The following is a 10,436-nucleotide window of genomic DNA, read 5'->3' as shown; positions in this document are numbered from 1 at the left end:
CCCCTTAAAGCTTTGGATTCGCCTGCTCCTCTAACCTTAAACCTCCTGAAAATATGATGAAGGATATTAGCTATGTCCGAAAGACATGTATGCTCGCACAAACTAAAGATCTATAGTATAAAAGGAAGCTGTATTGTCAATGGTCTTCTAAAGCTTTCCCTTTAAAAAGAAAGCAACGTATTTTCCTTCTCATTAGTATCGTTTTCAAATTTACAGGGATACTTATTATGTCGTCAGCAGTCAAAATCAAACCTCGATTAAATGAACATCACATTAGGGTAAGATATCAGGGTCTTTGGCATGTCTGATTTTGTACACCGCTTTCCTTACCACTTTCATACTGTCCACCACCAAGAGAACTAAATCATATGATATATGTACATATTTCCGCGATACAGTTTACGTTGTAGGCAATATTTTCAATCCCAATGTATCATTTATTTTGATTTTAAAGAGACACTTTTGTTTTTAACCATACCTCGATTTATGTTAATTTTATAATAAATAGTTTACAAGCTCATTCTGTCATTTTAGTCTCACAATCCGCTAAATATTCGTGGTTTAAATAAACATCATTAACCCGGCATGCATGAAAGTGTAAGGACTTGAGGATATCGAACTGAAAATAAACAATAGTCCGCACAGAAAAAAAGCTGACTCCGAGCAAATAAATTAATTAACTGAAAAGCTTGAATTTTCTTATACCTCTGAGTACTACATCAAAATATCATATCAAAGCAATTTGCTGTGTCTCAAATCTTGCAAAGTTTATTTGAATCGATCTCTCTGTTTTGCATCCATAGCTCTACAGAATGATTTTTGTTTACAATCTTCATAAAATCTCAATTTTTTCAATTATTATCTATGACATATCATTTGTTGAGTATATTCACCACTTGCAAGCGTTGTGTTCAGTTTTCTCCCAGTTCATTTGCGAATAAATGGATATTTATGTGTATGAATGCACTGCTTACGTAACATATCCAAAACGCACAGTCGTCTTAAAGAATATTTCATTTAATTTGCCATAGTTACGAATTTCATTTCATAGATGTTCTACTATCAAAATATCGGTCCAATTTGTTAAAAAATAAAACATTTGATTTTTTACTTAGTCGTAAATATGATGAAATTTAAAAAGAAAATATATTAATAATTATAGAAAAAACATAATAAATGAATCTAAGCCACTTGTTCTTGACCATTCGCTGCTTCATGATTTTTCATAACGTCTGGTAATTCTGGAGGCGATGAGTATGGTGTGATTTCGAGTTGTTCAAATTCTCCATTTTCCATTCTGAAAGGACAAACTCATTTTAATTACAATGTCCAGCACAGAGCGTAGCAAAAGCTGTTACCGTATAGCTAGGCCCAGTTGCGCTGGTGTCTGAGGTTTGGCTGTAATTGTTGTGATACCATAATCCTGCAGAAGTTTTTCTTCTTCCATTACCAAATTTTCTTTATTAAAGAGCATTTGGTCCCTAGGTTTAATCTTTAAAATACCTGAAAATAGAAAAAAAGAACTAAATAATTTTTGAGTGCAAATCGATTGTGCAAATTAAGATTCATCACTGGAACAAAGGGAGGATAATCAAAGGTTATAACCGTCTGTTGACGAGAAGGCAATTACTCTTGTGGATGTTTTCATGAGTATACGTATATAGTGGCAAGCATATATAGGGAAACCGGAACGAAGGTGAACAATTGCTGTAAGAATGCATAATTACATACGGAATAAAAAACACTCGAGCATATAGGATGGAATATGTATTCAAGAATATTAAGCATATGAAAAAAAAAAACAAATGAAATATACTAAAAATAAAAATAACGAACACAATAAATAAAAAAAACGTAAAAATTTAACAATATCCCTACATCTTCATATGTTTGGCCCTCGTTTGTTTTCAACTACTGCCTGATATCTGCGAGGCATCGATCAGCCGGGTACACTGGTCCTGTCAAATTTTCCGCAAAGCCTTCTTCTATAACGCGGTACGATTCAGGGACTTTGGTGGGCTCTTTTCACTTTCACAATTTTGTCAACATCGTTCCACAGTGCCTCAATAGGATTTAGATCCGTTGACAGCGCAAGTCACGCCCACATCCTTTTTTTGCTCATATAGTTCGTAGCGTATGGGAGTAATTGGTCTTGATCGAGATCTTGGAACGGTGTGTAGGAATATACAACGTGCCGCTGATTTGATAGACAGCTGGTGCCTCAGACATGGTCTGTCAGTTAATCCAAATAAAACCAAAATTCTTTGGAACAAACATGTAGAGGTAAAGATGAAACGAGCTCTTACAGCTTATGGGCTGTGCAGACGGACCTTTGCCTTGACATGGGGACTCAGGCCTCATGTGGTAATGTGGATATACGTTGCCATCATTAGGCCAATGTTCGTATATGCATCTGTAGTGTGGTGGGTTAAGGTGAGACAAAAACGTTTTCATCGTAAACTAGCCGTACTGCAAAGAACTGTGTGTCTGGATATTATTGGTGCCATGAGCACGACACCCGGCGCAGCTCTGAATGCACTACCCAATTTGCAGCCCCTGGATATATTTATTCAAAGCACTGCAATGAGAGCAGCTCATAGACTAATTCGATTAGATCTATGGGGAAACAACGGATGTGGGGGGCACAGAGCTTTGGAAGAGTTACTGGGAGGACTGAACCCAGTTCTTACAATGCCTTCCGATTCTCGTGTCCCCATACATCTGTTTGGTAGAAGATATGAAATTACCCTGAAGCGTAGAGAGGACTGGGAAGACCCAGAGGAATGCGTGGCAGGATATACGGAAGTCTTCTACACCGAAGAGGGGGTTCTGGAGCCGGAGTCTACCTCTCGTATAAAAACTAGAAGTAGGCTTTTTCTTTGGAACAATATGCAACGGTTTTTCAAGCCGAAGTTTATGCGATCCTAAGGGCGGTAAACTGGGTGATTCACGAGCGGTTGAAGGGCAGACGAATCGCAATCTGCCAAGCTGCATTGAGGGCATTGAGTAGTCCTATGATCACCTCGAAAATCGTTCAGGAATGCAGAAACCGTTTGAACTCTATTTCTAGATTCAATGCGGTGGATCTACTCTGGGTACCTGGTCACTGTGGCGTAGAGGGAAATGAAATCTCGGATGCTTTAGCGAAAGAGGGGTCAATCTCCCCTATGCCGGTAACGGAGCCAGCAATTAGAGTATCAGTAGGATTGGTTAAGTCTGTTTTCAAAAGCTGGGAACAAGCTTCCCATAATGACAGGTGCTGCTTGACACACCAAACTTTTCCTGCCAGAACCGAACATGCGTACCGCAAAGTTTATCCTGTCGAAAAGCAGGTGTATTGTGGGCATTCTGACAGGCCATAATTCACTAGCTGGGCATATGTTCAGAATAGGAATTATTCAAGATGATACGTGCCTCTCCTGTAATGAGGAAGCGGAATCCACGGAGCATTTCCTATGTGAATGCCCTGCCTATGGACGCATCAGGGATCAGATCTTTGGTGCCGATGTTCTCCAATTGCGACGGATAGCATCACATCCACTAACGGAAATCCTGCGATACGTTAATGAATCCGGAATATTCCGTTAGACGGGGGTGGCGACTACAATGGGCCAACACGGCCTGAGTGCTCAGAAGCTGTAGCTTCTCCCCCACCATACGCACACACAATTGGTCTTCTAACACATCTGCATACTATAAAATAGTTATCATTCCGATGCTTGTAGTTCTTCTAAATAAAAATAAAACTAGGTAGCTTGCTCCTACTACAATATATTTTAATAGTTAGTAAATACGTATTTCGAAAGCTACTTACTTTCTTCTCAGTACTTAAGCTACCTCCAGGTAGGTATCATGTAATCGGGTATCATGTAATCATGTAATCGGGGTTGGTGCAAACTTGCTAGCTACAATGGGCCTGTAAATGTTCAAGTCAGGGAAGCGACCCAAATATCGGTTAAAACAGCGATACCTTCATACTCTAAACGTTAACTTCAGAACCTCTGACTCCATCTGGACCAAGCATACGAACCGACCCTGCTATCGAGCGGGACAAAGACGAAGAAATTGTGATAGATGCAAAAGGATGCAATACTTGTTGAATTGATTTTATTTTCAACTTTTTGCATAAGTTTGTATTACCATGGGTAACATATTTGCCACTCAATGCTAGTGTAGTTGCACACCCAACGAATTTACTTCTCGCTCGTATCGCCGAGGTCCACCAATTCGATATCCCCAAAAGCTGTCTGGCGTTCTGACCTACGCCATCGCTCCATCTCAGGCAGGGTTTGCCTCATCTTCTTTTTCTACCATAGATATTGCCCTTATAGATTTTTCGGGCTGGATCATCCTCATCCATACGGATTAGGTACCGCAACCTGTTGAGCCGGACGATCGTGATATCGCTCCTCATAGATTTCGTCCATCCTCATGTAGGGCGCCAAAAATTCTTCGGAGGATTCTTCTTTCTAACGCGGCTAAAAATTCACCGTTTTTTTGCTAAGAACTCATATTGCCGAGGAATACATGAGGACTGACAAGATCATGGTCTTGTATAGTAAGAGCTTTGACCTTATGGTGAGACATTTCGAGCGAAACAGTTTTTGTAAGCTGAAATAGATTCTGTTGGCAGACAACAACAACAGATTACCTGAGAGAAAAAGAATGGATACGGATGTTGGGAAAGCTCCACTACGGCTCCTCATGACAGTCTGTTTGCCGTATAATTGACGAATAGGTACTAGGTACTTTATTCTTCGAAAAAAAATGAGTCTTCAACTTCAATTTGACCCAACCATGTTGGCTTCAATCAAGAAAGTTAGTCTTGCTTTCGGTTGAAGCATTTACCACCTTTTAGCATTAAAATTTTCGTTAATATCTCTTTAGTAGCCGAATTATTGCATAATTTGAAGAAAGTGTAACGCTCCGACCTTCAACGATTGACCGCCATGAGTGTTGCCATCAACATGTAGCAAGCACGTAAACACATTCTCTCTATTATGATGAAATGTAAATCATTTCAGTGTAACACGTCGTAGTAGCCGGATCGACTCTCCCAAATAAAATAAACACACAGTTATTAAAGTATTATTTTGTGTTTCTCTTTGGGCATATTTCGCAGCAGAATTCCTCCAGCAAAGTAACGTAGCAGCATATACAAACATCATTGCTCAAGCCGCTAGAAAAGTCTTTTAAAAGCTGGTCATCCATCGTTTCTTGACTGCAGTTTCTCCGGGTACAATTTTTTCATAGACCACATGTCTATTTTTGAATTATCTTTGGCTAACCATCAGTAATGAACTTAAAATGGTTAGGAGGATCAGCTGATCAACCTAAGTGGCCAACAACGACTTAGAGGGCAGAGCTATCCCGGAAACCTAAAAAAATTGGCGAAATTGACCGTGAAGGTCCGCCTGCAAAGATTGAAGCTCCATCAAAGTGCTCGGTCGACACGTTTTTGCACGCCTCTGTGCTAGCCAGGCTCGGGAATGCGGGGGGGGGTCCTTTGGGCGCTTTGATCCCTCACGCTTCATTACTAGAAAATTAACGTGTCTATTCCGATGCGTGGGTCCGCACCGGATTTAAAAATAGACAACACAAGGAATTCGCGACAGCCTAACGAATAACAACCAGAACGCGAGCTAAAATTGAAAAATAAAAAAAAAAAAACGACTCGACCGTGCGCGTGGAGCGCACACAATCCCGATCATTGTCTCTTCTGCCTCAGACCGTGATTGAGGCGCGGCCCCTGGGGTTCCCACCCTTCCTTGACATCCTCAGGCCATTTCGTCGTTTAGAAGATGTCCCTTCTAGAGGTTCTGCGGGAATAAGGAGGAAGAGAAAGACAACAAGCACACAGGTGAAACAATTTTTGTTTTGAGGTTGGGATGGCATTTTGGTCATCCGAGAGTTTTTCGGGAATTGATTAAAAGAGTTGAACGGGTGAGTCGGCGGGACTAGTGGTGAAATGTCTTTGGGAGAAGGAGGATTGGCGTTGACAGAAGGGGTTTTTGAAAATTCAACTGACAGACGACACGTCGTTCATCTTATTCAAAATTACTTCGGTCGGGACTTGTTTCCTTGACGAGTGCATTTGGTTGATAGTTGCAGACAAATTGTGAAGGAAAAGGCATTGTTTGTGCGGCAGCGAACGACGTAAATTCGCAACGATCCAGTTCGATTCCTTTTCGAAGCAAAATAGGAAAAGTACAAGAAAAGCCGGCGTGTGGACAAGAACAGTGGGATTGGCGGCCCTTAAAGATCTTTTTGTATTACGTCAACATTGTGAGGTAGTTTTGAGTGATTATTTAAAAGTTGCTAATTTGAAGCGGACAATTTGGAAATCTGTGGAAAGTCATTGGATAACTCCTACCAACAACATTGTCTTAGCGTTGGTGAATTCAACGAGAGGATATTTTTGAGATTATCCTTTTCATTAGCTGTGTTATGCGATATACGTTGCAAGTTGGAAATCATATAAACCTACTGTCGGAAATGCTGGTGCTATGATTGCAGACTTTGGGCAAATGTTAGCAAGTTTCGAAGGGAATGCGTGCAGAAATGGAATGTCTCGAACAAGATTTTTTTATTTCGCTATGCGTTTATAAAAAAATAACAAGAAAAGCGGAGTTGGAGGAGGAAATGGGAGCAGCGCGCAGTGCGAGTTAGTGAAATTTCTCGAGTGCTCGTGAGGTGCTTCCACCAACTGTGGATATTGATTCGACTCTAGCTACTTTTCGCCAAATCCGCCAGTGCCACTTTCCTGCAGTGCCTAGCTTTCTGGGAATTAGCGCGAGTCGATCGCGTTAACGATAGGTGTGTTTTGGAGTTGATTGCGCGCCGGTTACATCATTCCCGAAATAAATATTCCGAACACAGCCACCTTCAAAAAACACCATTTGCCTGTGGTTCAGAAAGCTTGTGGGTCGACTTAAGGTTGTTGCGGTTTTTCTTGAATTCTACGAAGGCGAATGCGATTTTCCGAGGTGAGAAAAAAAGGAAGTTGCTCAGCGACATAACATCTCGTGAATATCATTGTTTCCTGGATGCCTTCCGAGAAACAAAGTGGGCGATTCGATCAAAAAGTGATTGCTAGAGCTTGTGATTTGTGGCGTTTTTTTTTTGTGGTTGTCACCCTCGTCCAGAAGTCGGTGTTAATTGAAACCCCAAACCATCGATTGGTTGAGCGGTTGGTGCTAATTCTGCTTTTCGGACAATAAACACAACGTTAATGAAAGCCATTCGTTATTGTTTTTAATCGACATATTCCTATTTTATGCTTAATATGTTTAAAAAATTTGTATAATAATGTTTAAAATTTTTTTTCTTTTAGCTAAACGAATTCAGCCTCTACATCGACACGCCGAGCTCGGAGTGACACTGCAGTGAGTTTAAATTTCATCTTACTTTTTCTCTTTTCTTTTGCGGTTATTTTTTTTTATTTTCTTCTTTTATTTTCTTTTTTTTTTCAATTTTTTTTTTGTCTTTTTTTATATATATATATTTGAAATTTGTTTGGCTGAAGAATACATAATGAATTATCTTAACTAACGTTTGAATGGTTTGAGAACTTCCTCCCTCTCTCTTCCTCCTTGTCCTCGCAGAACCTTTAGAAGGGAGATCCTCTAAACGACGAAATGGCCTGAGGATGTCAAGGAAGGGTGGAAACCTCAGGGGCCGCGCTTCAATCACGATCTGAGGCAAAAGAGGCAATGATCGGGATTGTGATCCGTCATGGATCTTTCCCCCCTTGAATGCGGCACTCGGGTCCGGAGACTTACGGCTCCACGCGCACGGTCGAGCCGTTTTTTTTATTTTTAAATTTTAGCTCGCGTTCTGGTTGTTATTCGTTAGGCTGTCGCGAATTCCTTGTCTTGTCTATTTTGAAACCCGGTGCGGACCCGCGCATCGGAATAGACACGTTAATTTTGTAGTAATGAAGCGTGAGGGTTCAAAGCGCTCAAAAGACCCCCACATTCCTGAGCCTGTCTAGCACAGAGGCGTGCAAGAACGTGTCGACCGAGCACTTTGATGGAGCTTCAGTCTTTGCAGACGGACTTTTAGGGTCAATTTCGCCATTTTTTTAGGTTTCTGGGATAGCTCTGCACTCTAGGTGGTTGTCGGCCACTTAGGTTGATCGTTTGATCCTCATTACTCCGAGAATAGGACAATTGAAGCTTCTTGCTAATTCTAGAGCCTCTTCCTCTAATATTGGTCGCCCTATGGGAGGATCGCTTTCTCTTACTAAATAGAACCATTCGAAAACAGCTTTATCAATTGTTTGTTGTTTGTATGCTCCGTTCCTTTTAGCACTTCCATTAAAACTAGCATTTTCCAAACAGGAGTGCTATGATTTATGCTTTTTGTACGGGAAACTATTCTATATTTTACAAATTTATATTGAGAATTTTGTCCAGAACATTATTAATGACATCATCTCCGTAAAAATTCCCATTTTTTGTTTCTGTGTCTTTAGTCAACAATTGCTAACGGTCTCAAAATCTTTGTTTCTTCTAGGGGTTGGAACTATTCGAATCTTTCTCCAATTCAACAATATCGACTGCTGCGCCCATATGGCCATCATGATTCCAACAGTTATATTTGTACTGGCTTGTTTAGGAAATTGAGGACTTCACATATTGTATAATCTCCAGGAGAAGGTACAACGGTATGCTTCAAATGGACGTTATCAGACCTTAGTGCAAGAGATTTGGGCTATGTTTACTTTGGAGAATTTGATGTATTTTTTTTTACTTCTATCATTCCAGAATCTTTATTGGTTTTCCTCTGGAGATTTTCGTAAATATTTCATGAATCGCCAAAATTTCGCATGTTACTAGTATGGCTAATTTTTTCCATTTAATTTAAGGTTTTTTGTATCACAAAATAGGGGCAAAATATCGTAAAAAAGGAAATGACTTAACTAGTCGAATGGCCATAGCCGAGGTAATTGCTAAGAATGTCAATAAGGAAATTATACTGAAATAAGCGGTTTCTGTGTGATTATATTTCTCCATCGAAGAGTCCAATTGAGGCCGGTTTTTTGGATTAGTCATGAGTCATAGCCGGGGAAGGTACAGCGTAGCAGTTGTTGAATTCATCCTTAGAAACGTGCCAATTCCTGTGGTTTGAATCCAATTTTCGGCAAATAGCTCTCAAATATTAAGCGTCACCTTCGATCACGCAGCATGAGAATGTTATTACTAAACAATTCTGTATGTGTTTGTACCTATTAATTTGGATAGAACCCAATGTGGCCAAAATTCCCATGCAACAGACTTGGATGAGTTAAGATGCCTTCGTATTGAGATTTGTGGGTAAAACAATGGGAAGTGAGGCAATTCAAGCGAAATTGAGTCCTATTAATTAGTAAAAAACTCCTTCCAAAGAGTGAACAATGTTTGACCCCAAGATGAGTGCACAAATTCACAATTTCTCCACTTGATGAATTACATTAAGGTGACCAATAATTGCTGATAAATTCCCTTCAGCTTTCACGCTTCTCAGTAGAACCGTTTCCGGTCAATATTTTCCACCAAATAAAACAAAATTCTTGTTCCAAGTCTACAGTTGGGCATACGCACCTTCAATTATTTTCTTCAGTTCCGTGACGGTAGTGTTCTCCTTGGCATCGGTGAAAATAGTTGATTTCTTGCGTCGTATTACTAAAAATACATCCTGAAAGCATGGAAAACCATTAAGTATATATTCGGTCATGGAAGTGCATCTGTCAAGGGTGTCCTGCCCGCGTTGAGGTTAGGTAACAATTCGGTGACATTGGTCAAAGTTCAAAGTGAAATTTCATTGAATCCAAACAAACAACTCACCATTTTTAGTTCACTATTTACGTGTAATCTGATGTCTTAATAGGCGACTAGAAAAATACCGGTTATCCGCTTCCTTGGGGTGGCGAGCCTATACGCGAGAGAAATCTCTACCCGTCGCAGAACTTCGGAAATTGTTTGACTGTTGTTTATTGTCACCGAAGTTTTCATTGATTGGAAGTGACAGAGCCGACACAACGATAATTGATTCAGTCGATGCGCACGCCACTGCTGATGAAAAGTCAAAAATGGAAACGTTCAATGCTGCACTGCTGATATTTTAGTACAGTCTTGCGAGAATTTATCAGACCGACAAGAAATCTTATTCAATTTTTATGCTGAATTGCGTAAGAAAATTTCTTTTGGAGAAAAAAGTATATTGAATTAGCAACAAAACTAACTAAAACGCTATTCACCACCAAGACAAGGATACCTAAATTCCACCTACCACGGCTCTAATGTAAAGTATCTGGATCCAAAGCTAAATTGGAGATTGAACATAGAACTGAGGGTTAAGAAGGCCTGTATAGCCTTCTATACCTGCAAGAGAACCTCCTCGATGGCTGGAGCGAGATCCGAGCCCCAAGCGTAACATAGCCATTTTGACGACAT

General features: G+C 40.2%; 1 protein-coding gene across 1 annotated transcript; it reads right to left on the bottom strand.

The window, feature by feature from the left end:
- Positions 1-746: 746 nt before the first annotated feature.
- Positions 747-9,993, bottom strand: LOC119646660 (elongin-B). Its single transcript, XM_038047190.1, has 4 exons — positions 9,828-9,993; positions 9,585-9,678; positions 1,359-1,503; positions 747-1,297 (listed from the first exon to the last, which is right to left on the bottom strand). Exons 1-4 carry the CDS (start codon positions 9,828-9,830, stop codon positions 1,183-1,185), a joined length of 357 nt encoding a protein of 118 aa, XP_037903118.1. The 5' UTR covers positions 9,831-9,993; the 3' UTR covers positions 747-1,182.
- Between the last annotated feature and the right edge of the window lie 443 nt (positions 9,994-10,436).

Source organism: Hermetia illucens, chromosome 1, assembly GCF_905115235.1.
Source record: "Hermetia illucens chromosome 1, iHerIll2.2.curated.20191125, whole genome shotgun sequence".
Lineage (NCBI taxonomy): Eukaryota > Metazoa > Arthropoda > Insecta > Diptera > Stratiomyidae > Hermetia > Hermetia illucens.
Note: the sequence above shows the minus strand (reverse complement) of the source record. Positions and strands in the feature narration are given on the sequence as shown.